The sequence below is a fragment of the Pinus tabuliformis genome, chromosome 3_2, assembly GCF_031772625.1.
Source record: "Pinus tabuliformis cultivar Carrire ecotype Pingquan chromosome 3_2, CPIR1, whole genome shotgun sequence".
NCBI classification, from domain to species: Eukaryota; Viridiplantae; Streptophyta; class Pinopsida; order Pinales; family Pinaceae; genus Pinus; species Pinus tabuliformis.
The window spans coordinates 603,245,717-603,270,735 of record NC_142302.1 but is presented as its reverse complement, the minus strand read 5'-3'; the positions used below and the strand labels follow the sequence as shown (position 1 = coordinate 603,270,735).

The following is a 25,019-nucleotide window of genomic DNA, read 5'->3' as shown; positions in this document are numbered from 1 at the left end:
AACCCCTTTTATGGGCATTTATTATTATTGCAGTAAGTAGGAGTTCCCTGTGATCAAGGGAAGATTAGGGTTGTTACAACCTATCCCATATGAGGGGAACACTGTCTTTAGCGTTCCATGACTATATACAATAAGAAAAAATATACATAAGGAAACCTCTCATCAGTTTCATTTCAATGAGATTCTTTCGGTGATGTAAAATTTCACCTCAAATGGGCTCTGGAATCATGAGATATGGTTTTACACTTTGTTATGAAACTAGCTCAAAAAAAGATAGAAAAGATAGATCAACGCCTTAGAATTTAGCCTCTTCGAGGGGACAACCTCCTTTACATTACATAAATGAACAATTCTTGGATGATTCGAATGACAAAACCTCCTTTCTATATATATGAGTCTAAGGAGTCACAATATAACCAAACCAACCTAACAATAATAATATAAAGCCACAAGAGTAACAATAGAGGGATTCTATGGGGCACATTAATAACAATATGGGGATAATAGGGGCACAACAATATTAATAAGGGGTGCAACTACAATATTAATGGGGTAATCACTAGTATTATAGGGACCCAACATGCCCCTCTCCTTCAAAAAAGTGTTGTCCTCAATGCTTGAGTAGTTCTGGATGCTTCTGTATAAAATTCTCATCCTCCCATTTGGAATATTCAATGGATAAGTTCTTCCACTTGATAAGATACTCCAAAATTGATCGATTTTGTAGTTGTCGATTTCTTGTTTCTGTGACTACTTCCGGTTCCAATATAATTTTTCCTTCCTCGTCAAGTTCTGGCAATATTGTTTGAACTGGGAGCTTGTCGCCTATAACCTTCTTTAAACATGAAACATGGAAAACTGGGTGCAATCGAGAAGCTGCAGGAAGCTCCAATTTGTATGCCATAGTACCAATCTTTTGCAACACCTTGTACAGACCATAATACTTTGGTGATAATTTATTATCCTTCTTAGCTTGCTTTAGGGACATTTTCTTATATGGTTGTAGCCGTAGGAATACCAAATCACCTACATCAAAACTTCTTTCACTGCAATGTTGATCTGCCTATTGTTTCATTCTATTCTGTGCCAACACGAGGTTATCCTTTAAGAGTTGGAGGACTTGTTGTTGATGTTCGATGTGATGTTCCACTGCTTGAACCTTAGAATTTTCTCTTAAATATGATGTGATGGATGGTGGCAGATATCCATAAAGTGCCATAAATGGGGTCATTTTTGTTGCTGTATGGAAGGAAGTGTTATACCACCATTCAGCTAAAGGCAACCATTTGACCCATTGTGTCTGTTTATTAGATACAAAGCAACGAAGATATCCTTCCGAACATTTGTTTACTATCTCAGTTTTCCCATCACATTGAGGATGATAAGATGAGCTATGAGCTAACTGAGTACCAAGACAAGAAAATAATTCTGTCCAAAAATTTCCAGTGAAAATGGGATCCCTGTCACTTACAATAATCTTTGGGTTTCCATGTAGCTTTTGAATTGTTTCCATAAATGCAGTGGATACTGTACTGGATTTAAATGGATGTGATAATGCACAAAAGTGTGCATACTTGGTAAGTCTGTCAACTACCACCATGATGACACTCTTTCCTCAGACTTGGGTAAACCTGTGATAAAATCCATTGAAACCTCCTCCCAACATTGGCTTGGAATGGATAAAGGTTGTAATAGACCCGGGGTCTTAATTGTTTCAAATTTATTTTGTTGGCAAACCAAACATCCCACCACAAACTTTTGAATATCCAATTTAAGGCCATCCCAAAAAAATTCCTTCTTAACCCTGTGGTAAGTTTTTAAAAATCCTGAGTGCCCTCCTAAGGGAGAAGTGTGCAATTCCATAAGAATCTTTTGTTTAAGTTGGGAATTCTTACAGAGGTATAAGCGATCTTTGTACCATAAAGAATCATTTTTCCAGCTAAATGTATCAGACGTACTGGAATCTTGTTGTAACTTTTGAATAAGTGCCCACACTTCTTCATCATTCTTCCATTCCTCCCTTGCTTCGTTTATCCAATCTGGTTGGATAATAGAAATGGAACACAACAATGCTTCCACGTCCTCATCCTTTCTTGAGAGTGCATCTGCCACCACATTTTGCTTCCCTTTTTTGTAGATGATTTCAAAGTCATAACCCAACATCTTTGTGACCCACTTTTGTTGCTCTTCAGAGGATAATCTTTGTTCTAAAAAGTATTTAAGGCTATCATGATCTGTTTTTACCTTGAATTGTCTTCCCATTAGGTAGGGTCCCCATTTCTTAAGTGCATGGAGTATTGCCAACATTTCCTTCTCATAAATAGCTGTGTAAAAACTTTCCCTTGATTGGACGACTTTCAAAAGCAATGGGTCTTTCATCTTGCATTAAAACAACACCAATTCCATTTCCTGAAGCATCACATTCCACAATAAAGGTTTTTGTGAAGTCTGGTGTAGCTAAGACCAGTGCTTGGCACATTGCCTCTTTAAGATGTCCGAAGGCCTTTGTTGCTTCTGGAGTCCATGAAAATGCATCTTTCTTCAATAATGTTGTTAGAGGTGCTGCTATTCTCCCATAATTCTTAACAAACTTGCGATAATATCCTGTCAACCCAAGAAATCCTCGCAGATGCTTTATGGATGTGGGGATTTTCCATTCCTTAATGGCTTTAATTTTGCTAGGGTCTACCTTAACTCCTTCATGAGATACAATATGACCCATATATTCCACCTCTTGTACTCCAAAGAAACATTTGGATCTTTTTGCATATAATTGTTTCTCCTCCAATAGTTGTAGCACCCTATCAACATGTTCAACATGATCCTTCCAAGACTTACTGTAGATTAGTATATCATCAAAAAATACTAACACAAATTTTCTAAGGAATGGTTTGAAAATGGAATTCATCAAACCTTGAAATGTTGAAGGTGCATTGGTAAGGCCAAAAGGCATGACCAAAAATTCATAATGACCCTCATGAGTTCTAAATGCTGTTTTCGGAATGTCTTCAGTCTTCATTCTGATTTGATGATATCCTGAACGAAGATCCAACTTGGTGAAGTAAATTGATCCATGCAATTCATCCAGTAATTCATCAATGACAGGAATGGGAAACTTATCTTTAATAGTGAGCTTGTTGAGCTCCCTATAATCCGGACACATGCGCCATGATCCATCCTTCTTGTGCACTAATACTACTGGAGCAGAGAAAGAACTTTGACTTGGTTGAATTATACCAGCCTCTAACATTTCTGCAACCATACGTTCAATTTCACTCTTTTGGGCATAGGGATATCTGTACGGCCTGATGTTTGGAGGAAAACTTCTTAGAATTAGATGAATAGCATGATCATGATCATGAATAGGTGGGAGACCTTTGGGAGTCTCAAATACCTTGGAATGATTGTTCAATACTTTTTGGAGATCTGGAGAAATAGATGATTCAAATGTGGAAACATCTAGCGAACATAATTGTGCAATTACACCCCTTTGTTCCTTTTTTAGAAGCTTTGTCATACCGTTAAAGCTAATTATCTTTCTTGGTTTCCCTGCAATACCCCTTAATTCAACTTCCTTTCCTTCCACACAAAATTTCATGAAAAGTTCTTGAAAATTAAAAGCTATTGTACCCAAGGATTGTAGCCATTGGATTCCTAGTACAACATCAGCACCTCCCATTGGAATGGAAAGCATTGGGCTAGTCAATACATATTCTCCCATCAATAGCTTGATATTATGGCACTTTCTAGAGCAATTTATTGTTCCTCCATTTGCAACCATCACTTGACACTCTGGTGCTGGATATAAGAAGCAATTCAATTCTTTTGCTACCTTACAATCAATAAAATTGTGGGTACTTCCTAAATCAATCAACACTATTACCTTTTTCTTCTTGATTTGTACTTCTATCTTGATGGTTTGAGGAGTGGTAATTCCAACCAATGCATTACAAGATATGGTCGGATTCATTTCTTCTTTATCTAGGCTTTGTTCTTGGAGTATATCCTCTTCTTTTGACCTTTCTTGCTCCTTTTCTTCTTCCTCTTCGCAATCTATGTAGAATAATTTCTTCTCAGCACACTTATGACCTTTAGTGTATTTGCTATAACAACTGTAACAAAGCCCTTTTGCTCTTTTTTCTTCCAATTGTTGTGGTGTCAACCTTATAGGTTGTGGAAGACTAGGGGCAACAACACTTCCATCTTTATAGTTGTGAGTGGTATGCTTCCTGGTTGCCATAATTTTGCTTTCCATTTTTCTTGCTAACCTGAATGCCTTCTCTAATGAATCAGGTTTCCAAAGGCGAACATCATGTTGGATATTATCCTTTAAAGACCCTATGAATACATCAATCCTATGCTCCTCTGAAATATTTTTTATCCTTATGTTCAATTTTTGGAACTCCTCAATGTGCTCCATTATTGAACCCTTTTGTTTGATACTTATCAATTGGCTAAAAAAAGTGTTGGCTTTTGTATCCTCATAATGTGCTGTCAATTCTTACGTAAAAATTGCCCAAGTGATAATTTGTTTACGAGAGCAAAGCCATTGATACCACACAAACTGATTTGGTTCCAAATATAAAGTTGCAATACGTACCTTTTGTGTGTTTTGCACATTATTGAGATCGAAAAATTGCTCCATCTGTAATATCCATGTTGCGGGATCCTTGCCATCAAACTTCCTCATATCGATTTTTGGAATATTGTGGGTCTTCGATCCCACATTAGAGTCTATGAAATCATGATTAACATTTCTTTTGTTTGCATTATGAGTTTCCTTTACAACCTTTTCACCATTAGTAAGTATTTCTTGTAGAAAATTTGTCAAATCTGTCTTCAAATATGCCATGTCTGTCTTCAAATCTGCCATGTCTCTCTTCAAATCTGTCTTCAAATCTATCTTCAAATCATCCATCTTAGCTTCCATGCCCTTTATCTTAGATTCCACGCCATTTATCTTAGCTTTTGTTAGCTTTTGTGAGTGTGACATTTGTTGCACTTGTTCTTGTAATTTTGATATGTCATGTAGCATTTCTTCCTCTTCTTCATGAGTCATGCTAGGGCTTTCAGGTTGCTTAATAGGTGTTTGCATTTTCTTTCCACGGGGCATCTGTTACCAATAATAATTCTCTACTATGCCCTTTGAATTCCTTCAAAATAAATTTTCAAACCAATCTTAAGCAAAAATTTAAAAGAATCTACACACCTTTTTTTCACTTTGTAGGAGCTCGATATTGCCTCTAATGTATCTCTGTAATTTTGGATCATCCAATTCTGAAATTGCAACCTGTAGTATCCCTTTGTGTCCTCTTTTCAATGCCACCAGTCTGATCCCGATTGGATTCTCCAAGGAAGAGTTATGTCAAATCTCCCACAGTGACCTGATTATATACCAGTTTAGTAGAGCGAACTTGTATGACGTGCCACGTGTCCCTGTTTTGACCTTTGTCTCTGAAAAAGATATATAGGAAACTAAAGTCCGTCCTCTTTCTATACCTTATTATGAAATTCCAATCTGATGCTCAGAGAGAAAGCTATGACAATTTTCCCAGGTCACCTGTTTGGAATGAAATTCAAGAGTCTGCAAAAAGACCAACTTCCTCAGCTCATATCTCTGCAAATATTGTGCGAAAAGATCTAAAATTTGGACCCGAGATTTAGTGCGATTTCTTCTCAAATTGTTTTTTTTTTAGCTTCTGAAACATCGCAGAAAAAAATTTATAGCGAAAATTCCACGATGACCTGTTTGGAGCAGCGAAACCCTAGAATCCAAAGCTCTGATACCAAATGTTATGAAACCAGCGCAAGAAAAGATAGAAAAGATAGATCAAAGCCTTATAATTCAGCCTCTTCGAGGGGGAAACCTCCTTTACATTACATAAATGAACAATTCTTGGATGATTCAAATGACAAAACCTCCTTTCTATATATAGGAGTCTAAGGAGTCACAATATAACCGAACCGACCTAACAATAATAATATAAAGCCACAAAAATAACAATAGAGGGATTCTATGGGGCACAGTAATAACAATATGGGGATAATAGGGGCACAACAATATTAATAAGGGTTGCAACTACAATATTAATGGGGTAATCACTAGTATTATAGGGACCCAACACGCTTATTCATAATGTACTCATGATTATACTTATAAAGAAGTCAATGTTTTTGTTGAACAGGTATATAAAAAAAGAAATTCGAAGATAGATAGTAAGTGTGAGATCTTCCAAAATAATAAGCATGAGAATGTGAAAAGTCCATGTGCAGAACAACTACTACCAATTCCATTATAAAGGGTGGAAAAATATTTTTATGGATAACATAACTTTAGGGTGTTTCTTTTATTTCAAACATGAGAAGATTTCAGCAAGGAGTCTCCTTTATTTTCTCTCAAAATGGGGAAGATTATCAAGGAGGATCACAACATGAGTCTAGCCCAATCATTCTCATTAAAGTTAAAGGGATAAACATAAGAAATATGAAGGCGATATACATTGAGCCATTGACATGTATTTGAATCCCACAACTGTTTCGATCATGAATCACATGCAATCAAATATTTCATTAGATTACAATCAAGTGGAGTTCGGGCAAAAGTTTATGCATAAGAATTGATGCCTTTGTTTCTCTTGATGAATAATTGAGGTAGTAATTTGATATATGATGTACACCTATAGGGGAATTTCAGTGATATTATCTAGGTGAGTAAGTCATAGCATGATAGTGCATCCCAAGAAAAATTTTCTCCAGAAAGGCAATTTTCATTCTTTCTATCTTCCTCCTCTATGGCCATTGTTGTTTCTGTTGTGAGATCAGGGGCTTCCTCTTTTGATGACAGTGAGTAGCCCTTTTCATATTGTATATGCTTATGCCTTTGGTTATTTGGGAATTTTAGTGTTCTATATTTCAGATTCTGGGATTTCATTACACACACTCAGTGTGTCACTACTAAATCGTACTTAAGTCACATTGACCTACTTTGTGGTGATTCATTGGACATTAAATTTATCTGATTTATCTATCGAATTATCCCTAGTAAATTAAAAAAGAAAGCATCAAAAAATAAATAGACAATGTCATTTATTCGAATCTTCCATGTACTCACTCTAGTGAAATAAATGAAGTTATTACTCACTCATCTTAGACGATATTTTCCAAAATTATTTGAAAATTTTCCTCATGTCAAGCTTCCGTACAATTTTTACTGAGATTATTTTCAAATTTCGACTGAAGTTGTAGTTTTGCACAACTAAAAGGGAAAGTCTGCTATAACAAATGATTTCATGTAAGACCATGCATGTGAACACTTGTGTATGCATAGATCATACTATGCTCCACATAGTGAGCCCATACCTCCAAGGGTTCTTCTATGTTCTACCATTCAAAACCACAATTAAGCTCAAACATCCTATAGACCTTGAAATGAAGTGGATATGATCCTTTATTTTAGAAATTATGCACCTTTTGTTCCTAGACATCATGGTAAGGAAAAAATGATCCCTTCTGCATTTTTATCTAATGCCAAATAGAGGCTAAACATGAAAATGAATTTAGGTTCAATAAAAATGAAACTACCTAACGGATGAAGACATTGATGCATGTTGTTAAATAAAAAATTTTGTTATAGAGGCAACTCACCTTACATTTATGTCCCGAAAAGGCATCCAATGTGAGAAGAGAAATCCAAAACAAAATGTAGAGAACAAAATAGGGCTTTGATATAAATTAATCTATCAATAGGATGGTTAGTTTTTAAAAATAATTTTTTCCACAAAGCCAACTATTCTATGGGATGAAGAGCACATCTCACTATAGAATTCCTGTGCAAACAAAATAAGGTGACAAATGAATAACTTCAAAGTGTTGTAAGCACCCACTCAATACCAATGATAAAGAAGATATCCCAGCTTTTCACTGCAACAACTAAAAGGTATATAATGCTACATATTACATTACTAATAATATTGCTCTTATATTCACAACTATAAGTAATGAAGTTTGGTTAATATATGTTATGACATATTATTTGATATTATTAACTAGAAATTGAACCACATGTTGCAAACGATAAGTTATAAGGCAGTAGTGTAGGAAAGAGTAGCATTAAATTGCTACTCTTCCATGATGACAATAAAAGCTTCAATTCCAACATTTGGAGCAGAAAGAATTGATGTGGTTGATACTGAAAACCAATTCAACAATTTCAAACATTGTGAAAGGATGCAAAAGATTAAGAGATTTTTTCATGAAATAAGAGCCATTTTCAAATATTCTCTTGTGGTCTTCCAGATTTGCAAAGATCACTGTGAAGAAACCCTCAACCCTTAGTCAAAGTTATGTTGGACCCGCCAACCTCCATTTATTTTGGATCCATTTTACTATATCTTTCTCCTTCAACTGAATGTCCATTGACTTACAAATAATGGCATGATACTTCATAAACTTCCATGATTCCTTTAGTTGATTATTGGGAATGATGTACTTGGGGCTTTATGTCATCTTGGGGAGGCACCGCCCCCATAATCTAGACTACAATTGGGTCCCAAAACAAGGTTTCCTTTGTCCCAAAATTTTATGTAGAGGAACGTTTTGGCCCATCTGTGGGTTTCTGTGATCCCATAACAACATTGTGATAGGAGGGGATTGTGGTCGTCCCTGAGGTGCCACTCATATGGCTCATCAGTGGAAGAAGTTGAGAAGAAAAGGGGAATTAAAGCACTCATATCTGAAAAAAATCATAATCATGATTCAGTAAAAAAACTCATAAGGGAAAAGACCACATGCAAATAATTTTACTGTCAATGGTCGTTTCTAAAACATAATCAAGAATAACATAATGGAATATTGGCACCGCATTAGAAAGTTGGAAGAAACAAAAAAATAATGAGAATTGAGATATTGTGTAATATTTGATTCCAACGTCAATAGAAGATGTCTAAGCTGTTAGAAAATTATATATTATAGAGCAATGGAACACATAAAATATTGCAGAAATATAAACACAGAAAACACATAAAACAAGAGAGACACAGATATACATGGTTCACCCATTTTGGGCTACGTCCACGGAGAAACATCCAGTCATTCTTTTTATATTACCCAGCAAAACTGAAGAGATACAACCTACAACAAATCCACTGTAACTCCCTCTTCGCTCTCAATCTCCTCTCTCTTCCTCACTCAGAATACAGATGTTAAGATTATACATAGACGCAATACAATTCCCCCATATATAGTGAGGGGTTGCCTTCTAGGGAAAAAAACCCTAAATTAAACATAACTTCTACCGTCAGATCATCTGCCTAATGAACGGCTCAGTTTGACTAGAAATTACTATACTTTTACAAGGAAATTTTACATCTATTCTAAGCTTTAGGGGCACTGCCCCGATGCCCCCGCCAGGGGGGAGGCTCCCAAAAAGTCGTAGCTGCCCCCATTTTGATTTTGTGTCCAATGCGGAGATACCTTTGAATACAGAAGATAATCAGGCTCCACACCCAACATAAGCATTCCTTTTGCTCGATCTTACAATTATCATGAAATGCAGTGGATATAGATGTTGGGTGCGACCCCTCTTTTCCATTGTATATCATCTTCATAACTGGATTGAAGATCCTAAACTAGATATAAGATAAACTGAAAAACACAATGTTCCTTCAATCGTGTAAACCAATAACTGTTACCTTTAATTTGTTAATAAGAAAGAGAAGCAGGGAAATTTAGAAGTGAAAGAGAATTGAAGGAATTCTAAATCGTATGTTACGTGATCAAATGTGCACTACCGATAGAAAGATCATTGATTGATGGTCAATGAATTGGTATCGCCACAACCAGGTCTACAAAAATTCTTGGGTATTGGGTTTTTGCAAATAATGTAATTATAATTATAGGCAAATCGAAGGTGTTGTCCAATTAAGTTGTGTCAAAATTTATCGTGAAAGCATTGTTGTTGATCTGGAGACCACTCAAAATGTGGGGCCCAAGCAAGATGTTATGCACGTGGGGTTTAAAAGTCTCTGATTCCTCATCATTTATGATTACATGATCTGAAAAACATCATTTACTAGATCATATATCACAATAGTGTGTGACTTTACCTTCAATCTAATTCTGACACATGAAAACCTTGATTTGTCAACATGAAGTTTTGTATATTTTATGTTTGGTCCTCACTTCTCATTTGATGGAAGAACAATGGAATCACTGACTATTTGTGAGTTGTAGCATATCTTGCTCTTGTTTTCTTTGTTTCATTTTCTTGTTATATGGTCATTTTCTATACATGTTTTTCTCGCCTCTTTGTTTCACTCACTCATTTGGTTTTCCAGCTAAAATTAATGTTGATAAGCATTGGTGGGCTTTGGGAGAGACCTATTTCTATAGAAAATGAATGACCAATCCTTCCGATAGTCTACAATGATGTAAAATACTATGAATTAGAGAGAATCATTTTCCTATCTTCCATCAAAGACCTATATAGCCAGTGAGTTCCACGATCTAATTGAGTTTATTATATATTTGAAAATCGTTTCTCCTAGAGAAGAAGATGAAGATGAAATAAATTTTCATTCTAATGCCATCAAGCATGAAATGGTAAAGTCTCTTAGAAATTCCTGTAGACCCAACCAAACCATTTCTCCAGGTTAGAATAAAGGGAGTTGACAAAATATCCACAAAATGGTTCCTGACAAAAAGATCATTGAATTACCCCACCAATAGGTCCAGTCTGTAGTGATCCCCCCATACCTCATTATATTCAATGGTGACGTTCAAATGCCTTGCCAAAATAAGGGATCCCATCTTTAACAAGTCGCAGGATTCTAATTTATGCCAAAATTGGAAGAATATTTCACATATGTATTAAGAATATTAAATCTGTCCTTCAAGCCAATGATGAAACCAGATAGAAGGATACCTGCAAAGGATTTATAGGCAAGAAAATTCACGACCTTAGGATCCCAAAAATCTGCAAGATCACTAGATAAACTCAAAGAATCCATAACACATACCCGCCACCTAGGACAAATGTGGAGGAGAATGGGCCAAATTTTGTCTCCAATCATCATTGTCTCTTGTAAAAGGATAATAGAGGGGTGATTAACCCCAATCAAGTGCCAGAGTATGAGGATTTTTTGGACACTCCCTAAGCCCCTGATGTTTAAGGACATGATTATCATGGTAAGCTGTCATACACTGGCAGATAATATCTAAACGCTCGAATAGGAGAGAAATTAGAAACAGAAGATGATGTACCAAAAGATGATGGACCAAGATATAGCGTTCTAGAAAGTTCTCAAACATTGTACTTTCGTAATGGTCACATTACGATGAAAATTGGGATTGGTAGAGATCTTAGGAGATGAAGATGAATGAATCAACAGGGTATCCAGATGTATATCAGGGTGAAGGCAGAGAAACTCAATATAACTCCCCACCAAATTAATAGGATTAAGGTCTCTAGAAAAGGTCCCAAATGAAATCCGAGTAGGGTCAGGGATAATAATCAGTGAGTCATTAATAGTGGAGGTTGTCCCATTCACATCAAAAGATAGAGTGTGTGTAGATTCAAACTTGTCTGAACACGAAGCAATGTTAAATACAATCAGAATGTGGTAGCTGAATATGTGGAGAAACAATAGGTAAAGGATGGAATGTAGAATTTCTAAGAGACGCAACACTTCATATCAAATCATTATGAATATGTTTCTCATGACATGTCATAGTTGGTGTGATTTTAAGCATACCCGAGAGAGAGTGCTAACCAATCTCTTGAGCTATTAGATAGTGTATAGATGTAAATGGACGACCCCCATCACAGTCAGTCTCCAATGTTCCATGTAGTTGATTTCCAAATCTATGTAGGCACTTGGAAATAAGATGTCCAACATTATGGCAACCGAGGCAACAAAAAGGAATTGGCCAATAATCAATTCATTTCATAGTATAGAAGCCACCCCAATTGAGCTCCACCTTCACGCTAAGGCCAAAAACAAATTCCACCTCCACCAACAGCCACTTCATACGTTTATCACTCTGTACTATGCTTGCTTCTTCTAGGAAAGAAAATTTACCAATGGAAATGTCGATCATCATCAGTGATTCACGTGACTAGCATACAAGAGATAAACTAGGGAGTTTATACCAAACTAATTTCTTTCATGGTAATTCCAGGTATGGATCAAATCCCACATGCTAGTGATGTAAAGAGAGGAAACCATGTCCATCAACCCAATATGATCCCAGAACCTTCGCAGCATCATTATCATTAATAAAGTGGAAGTGCAACTATTGATTGTATAAAATGCTAAAAATAGGAGATTAATTAATAATAGGGTACTGGTGTTCTTTAACCTATTATTTCATCTAAGAGCCATCCATTCATAGATAAATACCACTTACCCATCAAAGCTCATTATTGTAAACCTACCACTCGATCCCAAAAGACATCAGAACTAGAAACGAGTTTTTGATATTCCATATCAACCTTAATAACCTTCTTTTTTGTGGATAATGGAAAATTTTTTTCTGTGGATTACCAAATTCGAGTTCAATAGCCAGTGGGGATACAAACATTTGAATCCACATGTATAGTTGCATGTACAACAAGTGTCATAGAGGGCTGGATTCCCAACTTGGGGTAGCCACAATTCTCTGCCTCAATAGTCTCATGTACTAATGCATTATGTAATGGAACATCATCACCCCGGTTGCCTTTAGTATTAAGTGAAATCCTACCAATGAATGTAAAGCTAGTTGTATAGCTGACATTGCATACACTCTACATTCCCGCCTATATGTGCACGGAATTAGAGAGCATTACCAAAAAATACCTATGCAGAAGTGTCTGAAAAAACCTCAATAAAATATGTACACAAGGTAAATTAATGTCACTTATCAATTATAGACCCCACTTGATGTAGGTCACCACCAACTCAATCCACTAGGATACCCCTTCAAATACAATAGGTTCACCAATCACCGCCAACCAATGTCCTTAAGAAAATCTCATCACGCACACAATCAGAAAATATATTCAATGATGGCCCAAACCATTAACAGATTGTCCCTCATATAATTAATGGCCAACATGGAAAATAAATATTCCCCGAGACCAATTAATGACCCCAAGAGACTCCTTGATAGAATTCAAAATTCAAATATGTTACCAACTCCATCAACCAAAATGAATGCACTTAAGTAGCAGTAAATATCCTTGGAAATCCATCGATCGACCAATCCCAAACCAAAGAGGAGTAGGAAGATCCACAAGAGAAAGGATTTAGAAGAAAGACCATGTAAAAAAACCAGCTAGTGTGTCTTAGATAAACCACAAAGAAGAACAATGGGTAGCAACTAAGATCCTAAAAAATCCTAGATTGACCAATCCCAAACTAGAGAAGGAGCAGGAAGATCCACAAGAGAAAAGTTTTAGAAGAAAGACCATGTAAAAAACCAACTAGTGTGTCTCATATAGGCCACATTGTAGACCAACAATTAGAGTGGAAAAAATATTTTTATTAGTGTACCTTGAAATAAAAAAACCCAGTAGAGATCCCTGATATCATATAGAATCATGATAAAAGCTGAATCTAGCTAAGATAATTATGCTTAGATGCGTTGCACCCAACAACACTAGCAACTACACTAGTGAAGGTTACATTTAATCCATTTACCTCCACACATGAAGTCAAAATTACTGCCCTTGTGAATTTTTTGACTAATGCTTCCATAATCCAATCTTTTATCCTCAACATCCGCTTCTTGCAAAAGTTGTCATAAATATTTTGAGGTAGGCATATTGTTTGCCAACAGATTTTCTGTAATTTGCCTCCACCATCCTTGTAGAAATTATGGTGTAGATTTGCAACTTCTCATGAAGTTTTAATCAAAATCACAAGACACAAACCTACTCTACTACTTTGCGGAAGTTAATTCACAATTTAGAACAAAACTTTCAGACATGCAATAAGAAATAACAAACATGGACATAAATTTTTCCCGGGCAAAGCAATCTGCTAAAAATCCCAATGCCCGCTTGCATTAATCTAATGAATAGAGGTGTATTACAATAGCTTTGCTCAATTGAGCACAACTTGCAAGTGAATAACCTATCTCTCTACTCACTAAGAAGCTTTGACCCAGGCTTAGTCAATTTTTTTCTCTCGTTAAGCCCCTATTTTCTTGCCCAATTCCTTGAGAAATTAGCCCCTATTATTTAGGAATTTTTCCAAAATGGATTGCGCAATTCCCAAGGTTGATCATCTGACTACATACAAGACATGTATACTCAAGACTAGTTTACAAATGATGTTACAATGCTTTGGAATCTCCACCAAAACTGGGGAACTCGAATTCTCTACATGCACTAGTTATTTTGGGTTGATTTATCAGTTCACTGAATGATCATTGAGTTTGACTGAAGTCCCACTGCACAATATACCTTCTACTAGTTCCTCCAACAGTTGGAACTAGTTTAACTGAAGACAACTTGAGATAACTAACTTTGATTGCTACAAATTAGCAATCACACATGGTTAACTGAACTCTAACTCCTCCAACTCGAATTTACTGAGTAAACTGGTGACACAAGCCATGTCACACAAGTTAATTGCATCTAAGTTGCCCGCTAAAGTGAAAATTCATATTTTCTCAATCTAATCAAGGCAAAATCAAATTGAGAATTCCTTGCTGCATTTTTCAACAAGCCTTCGAGTGAATCTAATCCATGTTGTTGATGATAGTTAGGAGTTCCAATGCAACAATGTGTTGATAACAACAACCAGTGGATAGAAGTAGCATTCAAAATATATGAAACAGTAAAAAAACACAGATTACAACACAATCAATGGAAACCTCGAAAAGTACTCCAACTATGTTACCGCCTATCCATGTTCAATGAAAGTGCCTCTATTTCTCCTCTCACTAAGCACAGATATGTTGTGGCCTCCATCGCCTTAAATCCCATTAGTTGTTGTCAGCCTCCATCACTCCACTTCATGAAGAACCCATCAATAGCATAAAGGCAGATCCCTAATCCTTTACCTTTACCTTTCTGACGATTACTTTGTATTGAAAATTTTAATACGAAATTAAATTTTAAGATAAACGATTTCTTTTATCTTAAAAAATTGTCTTAAAATCCCCCTCTGTGTAGTAGCTCTAAATCCAATGACAAACAAATTGTCTCTAATCGTATTAGTAGAGATCGAAGGGACAAAAGAGGAATTGATGTTCATGAAATCTTGCCAAGAAAAGTTGTCATGATTTTTAGAGTCAGATACTCCCACAAAATGAAGAGCCCAAAAAATCATTGTCTTTATATAAGATAACGTGAATGGTAAGTGAAATAGTAGCCTCAGTATATGCGCGAGACAATGGCAGACTTAGGGCGCACTGTCAAAGTCAGTTTGCAATTGTTACATAATATTGTCTTAAATTGATATGGTTTTGTATTACTTGTTAATTGTCTTAAATATGTTTCGTCTTAATTGTCATTGTCTTAAATGTATAATTTTGTCTTAAATTATTTTGTCTCACACTATTTTTGTCTTAAATTTAAAATTTTCTCTTAAAATTAAAATTTTCTCTTAAAATATTTTTATCGATAAAATTATCTTAAATATAAAATTAAAATAATTTTATATTTAAAACCAATTTAATTGATATTAAATTTTAATATAAAATAACTAAAATAAAAAATGATTTTTTAAAATGAAAAACTTCTTTGGTCTTAAAATATTACCTTTAATGTCGTACTGATCCCTATCATAAAACCAAACAGCCCTCGTCATGATTCCTATCCTAAAACCAAACAACCCTCATCGTGCAAATACAAACGTGGCATGTGACGACACTGGACAGAAATTCCATGATGGATCCGAAATCAGTTCGACGCGATTTCCCCATCACAGCAATACAAGCTAAATCTAAGCTCAGCGCGCAGCAGACGGTTTCCAATACTGATTATCAAAATATTAAAATTCATGATCTGTACATGTGGTATAATATAATTTTGCAAGGTTAGCTGTTTGACTTAATCATCTATGTGGGCCTGACGGATGAAATGTCATGGCTTTACGTTGACACTTTCAGTTTTAAACCCCGCCATGTTCACATCTGGTGTCTGCTGAAGTTGAAAGGGTAAAGTGGAAGCCATGTGGACGTAAAAAATCAACTTGAGTCGGTAGGGCACATTAAAACTACAAACAAGTGGGAATGCACTATGCAAAGACTTTAACAGACAATTCAGGGATTTAACCATAATTGCGGGAAGAAATTTCGATCTATAAATATGAATCCTTTACTCCTTTCTAGTTCGTGCTCTCGTCTGCTCAAGAGCTAATCTAATTCTGACTGAGCTTAATATCGAAGATAGAATCGATAATGGAGTCCAGCACTAAATTTCTGTGCCTCCATGTGTTTGTATTGAGTCTGTTTCTCTGCAACATGGAGGCGAGAGAGAGCAGATTCTTTGACAAAGAGCCTGCTTACGACAACCCTGCTGGTGGATCAAATACTGCCGGGTACGGAGAACGTTACACCAGGAGGGGTGTAGATAATGCTTTCGGAACCGGTTCCGGTAATGGCTATGGTTCCTACCGGGGCGAGGGAAACGGTAATGGTTATGTATATGGCGACAGCGAGGCTTCCCACACTGGTTTTGGGAGCGAAGCCCGCTATGGAGAAGCCGAGAGCGGGTATCGTTCCGGGTCAGCTAGAGCTGGTGAGTACTATTCAGAAAATTCGGGAATCGGGAACGACGTAGGTGCCGGATACAAAGAGAGCTCCGGTAAGGGTTCTGGCTCTGGGTACCGCAGCGAAGCTTATGGTTCGGGAGCTCGCTCTGATTGGCATGGCTCTTATGCCGGCTATGGGCAAGGTGGTGATCAGTACGACTCGGGCTACGGTGGACGTTCGGAAAGTAATGGCGCCTATCGTTCAGGTTATGGTGGTGGCTATGTCACCAGTTCCGGTAACCGCAATGGCTACAAAGCGGTCTCTGGCATTGGCAACGCAGAATATGTTGCCGACAATGGTTATTATAAGAAAACTCCTTAAACACATATTCCGGGAGTTATTTCCTCATGTATATGACTGTCTGTGCTTTATTTAAGTTTTACTGATAACATAGCATGGTTTCGGTGTGCCAACAGTAGAAAAAAATGCTTCTAGAATTTGGTATTTAGAATCCTATGCTCTCCCCTGTAAGCTCGTCTCAGTTTATGATGTTTATGGAAGATCCACTTAAATAAATTGAGTTTGTTTTAAATAGGTTTAGTTTGTTTTAAATCCATGCTTTTATTGTGCGGATGGTATAACAGCGAACGTTTGCCATTTTGTTGGTTGTGATTTTTTACACACAGTAATATTTACGTAAAGTGATTTTGTTTTTTAACCGTGAAAGTTCATAGAAAATAGGGCTCTTCGGTTCCGTTGGGTGAAAATTCGTTTATATACTGGGTTGTGTGAATAATAAATTTAATATTTATAAAATAAAAAAATAAAATTTGCTGGTAGTATATTTTAAAAAGTTATAATAATGTGTAAAAATGGTATATAGAAAAATTATAGAATTTGATAAAGAATTTTGTGAATATAAAATATAATATTTTAAAAGTTAGGGGAAAAAATTATATTAAAAAATTATTTAATTTAAAAGAGCGAAGGGAATTCTATTTGAATGGTTGTACAATGTTTGCTAAGGTTTTGCAAATGGGGTAGCAAGCTAAGTGGGTTTGATTATGGAGTTCCCTTCTATTTGAATGGTTGTACAATGTTTGCTAAGGTTTTGCAAATGGGGTAGCAAGCTAAGTGGGTTTGATTGTGGAGGAAACTCCAGAGTTAAATGCCCTTGAGCCAGAAGTGATCTCCACTTGAATAGTTGTACAATATTTACTAAGGTTTTGCAAATGGGGTAGCAAGCTAAGTGGGCTTGATTGTGGAGAAAACTCAGAGGTGATGTGGGATGGGTGACCTCTCGGGAAGTCTTGGTTACTACCTCTCATGGAAATGGTTATAGATGAATGACTTATTTAACTCCTGTGAGCATCACTTGATGCAATGAGTGTTAAGTGGACGATTCAAAAATCATGAGAAATTAGTGAGCAATTGGACAGTTTAAAAATCATGAGAAATTAGTGAGCAAGTGGATTATTAAAAAATCATGAGAAATTAGTGAGTTACGACTACCTCTCATGGAAGTGGTCACACTTGAATCCCAAAATGATATCTAATATAATATGACTTACTTAAAGCAGTTGAATCCCAAAATGATATCTAATATAATGCACTAGGAAAATCCCAATACTTAATTGTGATGTAATTTTGTAAAGTTTTTCTGTTAATAAAAAATCTAATACTTGAAAAGTTGAAATTTCTATATTAAAAAGTATATAAATAATATGTGTATTAGAAAATTTGTATTTGTAAAAAACAATCAGTTTCATATTGAAATATGGTAGAAAAGAGTAAGTTTATAGTTATAAAATAATAAATTTATATAACAAAGAATAATAAATTCTTGTTTATAAATATTTGTAAAATATATAATTTAGAATTTTTTCCATATTGAATTATATATATATATTCAAATTTGGTAACTATGCTTTGTACACTCCAATGTCACAATTGAAAACCATGTGAGGTAACAAAATCTAAAACCATGAATTAAGGTTTGGATCGAACACCATGGCAGGTAACAAAATCAAAAATCAAGAATTAAGGTTTGGATGTGCTTTTCCCTGCATAGAATGAGTAGAATGTGCAACATTTAATTAGAAAAACAAAATCAACTTTTGAAAGTGTGCTTTCAACTAGATCGAGTTGAAAGGTTAAATCTATGAGTAGAGATTTAGATTGTTGTTATTGATTAATAATGAAAAATCTATGAGTAGAGATTTATATGTTGTTATTGATTAATAATGAAAAATTTTTCAGGTTTTAGAGAGATATTAAAATTTATGGTTTGAGTAGTTACTCTTTTCTAAAAATAATATAGGTTTATGGTTTTTTTAATTGAATTATATAGTATTAGATATATTTATAGTATTTTCAATTGTTTTAGTTTATAAATAATTAGTCCAAGAAGATGGAAGGTAAAAATATAAAAATTATTTTTTTAAATAGTTAAAACTTATAAGATCTATATTTCCGATTTTTTGTGGTATTGAATTTTAAGTAGTTAATTTTTTTCGGTATCGAATTGAATTCCAATTCATATTCGAATTCAAATTTGGCAAATATGTATTAAACCATATCCTCTAGATTTTTTTAAGTCTCATTTTTTAATCATTGAAGACCAATATTATTGTGATCTTGAACCTGTACATTTCCTACATGTGTGTTGTTGAATGTAGACAAACATTCTCCCGCTTTGCAGGTACCATTGCTCATAATTCCAAGTACCGATTGAGCTTGATACATGACCTTAACGCTGACAACGAGGAGAGTGTTAGAATATAGATGATGGATGTTTAAACAAGGGAGGTTGTAGGGCAACAAGTCCCTGCCTTGAGATGGGCTTGATATTATCATTTTTCTAGCATGGGCCTTCATTGATAGCCATTATGAGGCATGACAAAAGTCTTATAGTGTAAGATTCTTTCAGGGATGTGCATGGGACTTTGGACAAATCATTATTTCAAGTTCATCCGTTTTTGTTTTGATATTTTGTTTGTGGGTGTTTGAGTAATGTTGGCATTGTTCCTTTTTTTTTGGGTTGTTTTGGTTTCTATGTTGTGTAATGAAGGCTCTGGAATTTGTGCTCTGTGAAACCAACAAGTATAGTCTCATACTAATAAATAGCTTAGAGGGAAATTATGTTATCCACATAATAGAGAATATACCTAATGATGAAGTGTTTCTTGGTCTCAACCTCCAATAGAGAATGGAATCAACAAATCATGCCCTTTTGATAAAGAGGTTGTTTAAACTAAACATGGACAATGTGAGGGTTCACTCTCAATTAGTTTTGTCCGAACCTAAGATCAAGAGAGAAATTCCATTGTCGTGAACTCAGTTAAATCATAAGAGTGACCAAAAATTGCAACAATTGTGTTGGATATAAGGTCAGCCTATATAAGCAAAGAATTGACACCTTTTTAGGAAAGACAAATTCTATCTTGCCTTATGAAGGAGGGCAAGGAAGAGATTTTTCAAATATTTTGTGGAGCGTGCATTGTTTGGAAATGACCAACAATTATAACATGCAACCTCTAAACAACTGGGCATTGTGAGAATATTATGAGAAAAATAATCCCACAAGTGCTCTAGGACTAAATCAAAGGTCTTTTTGAAGCCTTCAATTGATCAATAAAATTTATAATGTTTTTTCTTAACTTCCTTGATGATAACTCAAAGTGAAGCCATGATAGATAATTTTATAGTCTTTCTTGAATCTTGCTTTCCCTATAGTTAAGTAATATACATCTCAAATGTCGCCATAAAGTCCCAATAATTCTTAGGAACAACAAGATCATGTCCTAGTATAGGATTTGAATCTCTGAAAATTGACCAATTATCCCTATCGAAGAAACTTTTCGGGGCTAACCTCTCCATTGATTCAATAGCATGAAACCACCACCTTGAAAATTGTCAAATTTATCTACCACACCTTAAAATCTTGGTTCGACAACTAGTATTTAATTATAGCATCTTCCTGAAAGCTTCATGGGTGACAGAGGTCATAAGGTCTCCCTTCTTATTTAGTAGCAATAATCATGTGTGTGGTATGGAATTTCTTCACACACCATATGACAATTTCTTTACAATTGAAAGCCTTCGTAATGCACCATGCTTGGAACAATCTGAAGGTTCAAAGCTTATGCTATCTTCTTTGTGAATTGAACATCTCCATGGAAGCCCTGTATATTGTAGACCATTACAAGCTTTTGTGCCTTAAAGAAAGCAAGTTCACAGTGTATCCAACCCACATTTTTGCCTATTCCATTTAAAACATGCAAATGGAGTGAAAACACTTTAAGAATTAGAGGAATTGATAATAGACAATATGAAACCAAATAAAGATGCTCAAAACAATAGTCATTCTTAGTTAGAATAGTTGTGCAAATGAAAATTCCAGCCAACATTACTCTCTTAAATATGCGAAAGTGCTTTTGTAATATACTTGTTTCATAAATAACATCATATTCTCCCCATCCAAAAACCAAATTTAATTTAGTAAAAAATCCCAGGTACATAACATAATCCAGATATGAAATTCATGGTCTTCAAGAGGATAAAAGAGTCAGCTTTCATACCAACTATGATGGAAAACAAAAACCTATAACAACAACAAAACGTACACCATAAAAGAGAGGAAATATATAAAGTTGCAAGGAACACATAAGGAATATAAAAATTTGTTGGGAACCCCACAAGGGGTATGAGGAGGGGAAAAATCATTTATAAAAGTACAAGTATAGGCAAGAAAGAGAAATAAACGAGACCTGAAGGAAGAAAGAAAGACATGGTTAAACAATCAAATAATATTTGTATAGATCCTCAGAACTATAAACTGAGTGTTTAGTGAATAGGTAGGCCTTGGAAACCACTACCTGTATCTAGAAATTAGACACATTGAACATACAATTAGCCATGTACATTACAAGCCTAAGAACACCCTTGATATCATCTGTTGATTTAGAAATAAAGGTGGAGGGGACATGCCTTATCTATTATGCATTAGTGCCAAACATAATAAGTCTCAAGATTTTGCATCATAACCATCCCATTATTTCACATGAACATTCTAATCCGATGCAGGATAGTGCTATAATTTTATTCTACGCTAATTGTACTATATAATGAGTCCCTCTTTTACAAAATTGTTTCCAGTAAGAACACATTTATCTATCGATATTTGTAATCCAAATTACAGCTTGTAACAAATAAAATCAATTATTGAATATTGCATGTCTGCAAATAAGATGCTCAATCTCTCGAGGAGACGTCAAAATCTCAACAGTCCTAATCAATGGCGGAGCATTTATAAAATATTGGTACAAAAGGATGGTATGTGAGAATAATTCTCAATTATAATACAAGAACAACATAAAGAGCCCAATTCGAAGAAATAAAAATAGAAAGTGCCTAGGACCACAAGTGTAACGTGAAATCTATGACTCTGGACAAAAGTATCTTCCCTAGGCCTGGTGGATTGAACTATAACAAAATAAATATAAACGGACTAATGTTTTCCTTAAAGTAAATAGTAATGGGATGAAACCTACTCGGAATCTGTTCAATGCTTTTCTCCTTCCTTGGCTTGAATTCTCCAATCCTAGCTTTGATCGATATTATTAGAACCCGCACAGATAGATAACACAAGCCATCATTCCACAAAATCTATGTAGCATCATCTAATCACTTTATTCAATAAATAAACATGGTATTGAAATATATTAAACCATAATGTAATATATAGGAAAACAAAGGACTCTTTGCATTAATAGAAATGGAGTGAGTTACAACCAAAAATAGATGTTGATCCTATAAAAGAGCTCCTCCAAGTTGACTTGTCCTTTCCTTGTTACAGAGTGCAAATATAATCACACTAATGCATGGAAATATATCTCTCAAAACAAAATCATAAGGGTAGAATAACTCCCCAAAAGCCAAACCCTTGCCTATGGATAACAGTCAATATATAGGTGAAGGAGGTAGTTCATGAATTCTTATCCTTTTACAAATTAGGGCTAGAGATCCACTCTTGATTGGAGGATGAGCTTAAGGGATAAATGATGAAAAAGGTAGGATATGATAGGATTCGAGACTTTTATCTGAGGTAAATGGTTACAACAAATCATAGAAGCTTATGGAAGAAGAGGCTTCAGGATTCTCTCTCTTTTTCCTGGATTTCTAGAATCAACACACGCCCAACACTGAGCAACCTATTGGTGATCAACGTAGGTGCATAGTGGAGAAACCTGGTAGTCAACATTTTCCATTAGGATTGCAATGAGCGTTGGTATTTAGAATCACTGAAACAAGGTGTTTTCAAGGAGAAATTTATGGATTAGAATGAGTCATGCTTAGGGATTTCTGCAAGGATGATGAGAGGGAGGTCTATGGATGTTGATTGATCTAGTTGAATTCGTATTGACTAGATGTGGCAAAATGGCCTATAACATATTTCCCCCTAAATTGCAAAGTCAGGAATGATAGCTTATGACTCAAGTGCTTTACCTTGTGACAAGTTGGGATCAAGAACAATCAGCGAGATCATTTGTTATAATAAATTTACATCATGACATCTTTTTTGAGGAAGAAATACCCATACTTAGGACATAAGATAATCAATACATGTACAATTACCAAAATACTTAGCCACGGATGATTGATGGTGGACCCATGATAAACTATATTTGGGGTCGTTTATCTCGTTCACATGACCAACCAATGTACGAGTCTAACCATGTGAATCAATGAGATGGAGTGAAACATGGTAGACACCATCTAATTATCAACCAGTGATTTAATTCATTAATAGATGCGATAGAAATCGTTGATGATGTTAATGTCTCTTAAGGTACTCTAACACAATCCATATGGTGTGAATAAATGAGTTGATGTCGAACATCACACATAATATTTTGGTCAAAGGAAAATGGTGTAAACATGTCACTAAGAGCCAGGAAACTTGCCATTGATGTATGCAAGCACCAATGTACAAAGGGGTGTTTATAAGTCAACTTCCTGGATAATGAGCTGATGTCGACAAGAAGTGAATAGTCGCAGGAGGGCCTTGTTGTATCCCCCATTAGCGATATGAAACGAGTATGATGACTTGAGACAAAATGATCATAATGATGTTGATAAGGAACTCGATCATGAAAGATGGACATGAAATGAAGGCTTAAGAGTATTGTAGCAGACACTAACAAAATGACTTCTCTTAAACATAGTGCCAACACTGAATGGAGTTGGCATAATTGGCCAAAAAAAAAGCAGAGGCTTTGAAATGGTATGATAAACCAAAAGGTAAGTATATTTCCCAACCCAACAACCACAAAGATGAAGAGGAAGAGTGTCGTGTTCAAGAGCGATTCATTGCCAATAGAAAAATGGAGTACCTTGTTTTCCCAATTTCCCCAACCATATTGGTTAGTACCTCTTTATGTTTTTAACAAGATTGAGGAGGATAACATATGCTTGATCTACAAGTTCATCCTTTGGATGAATCCATTTGATAATATTTAAAGAACCTAGAGAAGGAATGGTTTGGTCCTGTCATGAATGACGATTCCATCATTGTTTGATGTTTTAACAAGTCCAATGAAGGTATAACTCGACATGTTTCTCATGTTTAGAGAGTTTGAAAAAGAGGTAGAAAAGAAAATTCCAAATGTTCATTTTTGTAAATAGTCCCTTAAGTCTGAAAAGGTAGAAAATAATACCCAAGAGAACCTCTTAGCCATGTTAGACTAACGTATTCCTTTTTCATAGTTAGTTTATCTTAGTCCAAAAAAGTATTAAACTTATACTGAGTAGATGTCTTTTCATTTACTTTAACAAGTTTGAAAAGACAAGTGCTCGATAATCTTTTCATATTTTGGAAGTCTTAAAAGAGATGAAAGAAGACTCGAGGGAGTTCCTTTTTCATAAGTTTATAGAACCCGAAAAAAGTGATAAAATTGTGTTCCTTAGTCAAAATAATCTATTCAAAACATGGCAACATTCATCAAATAGCTATCAACCTACTAAGAACATCACAAAAAGGATTAAAAATACTTGTTTCATGGTAAAAATTGGTTTTAAATAGGTCAAATCATTAATTGCGAATAAAATAATGGAATAAACAACCATAAATATTGAACATGACTATTCATATTTACCATTTTACATTTACCTTCAACAATTACAGTTTTGAGTAGTTTTTTTCCTTCGATCTTCTGTTGTTGATTGTGCTTAATCTGGTGGACCATTTGTAAGTGTTGTCACTTCTAGGTAGGAGCTAAGACATTTCTCTTTCAATTCATGGTCTCATTTTATAATTTCATGCAAGTTTTAGGTAT

At 35.2% G+C, this 25,019-nt stretch overlaps 1 protein-coding gene across 1 annotated transcript; it reads left to right on the top strand.

Annotated features, from left to right (window-relative positions):
- Positions 1-16,341: 16,341 nt before the first annotated feature.
- LOC149182047 (uncharacterized) lies at positions 16,342-17,232 on the top strand. Its single transcript, XM_089418465.1, has one exon. It carries the CDS (start codon positions 16,390-16,392, stop codon positions 17,062-17,064), a length of 675 nt encoding a protein of 224 aa, XP_089274591.1. The 5' UTR covers positions 16,342-16,389; the 3' UTR covers positions 17,065-17,232.
- The last annotated feature ends 7,787 nt before the right edge of the window (positions 17,233-25,019 follow it).

What these genes read in the sequence shown, in the direction of transcription:
- LOC149182047 (XM_089418465.1), top strand. Translation starts at nt 16,390, where the DNA reads ATGGAGTCCAGCACTAAATTTCTGTGCCTCCATGTGTTTGTATTGAGT.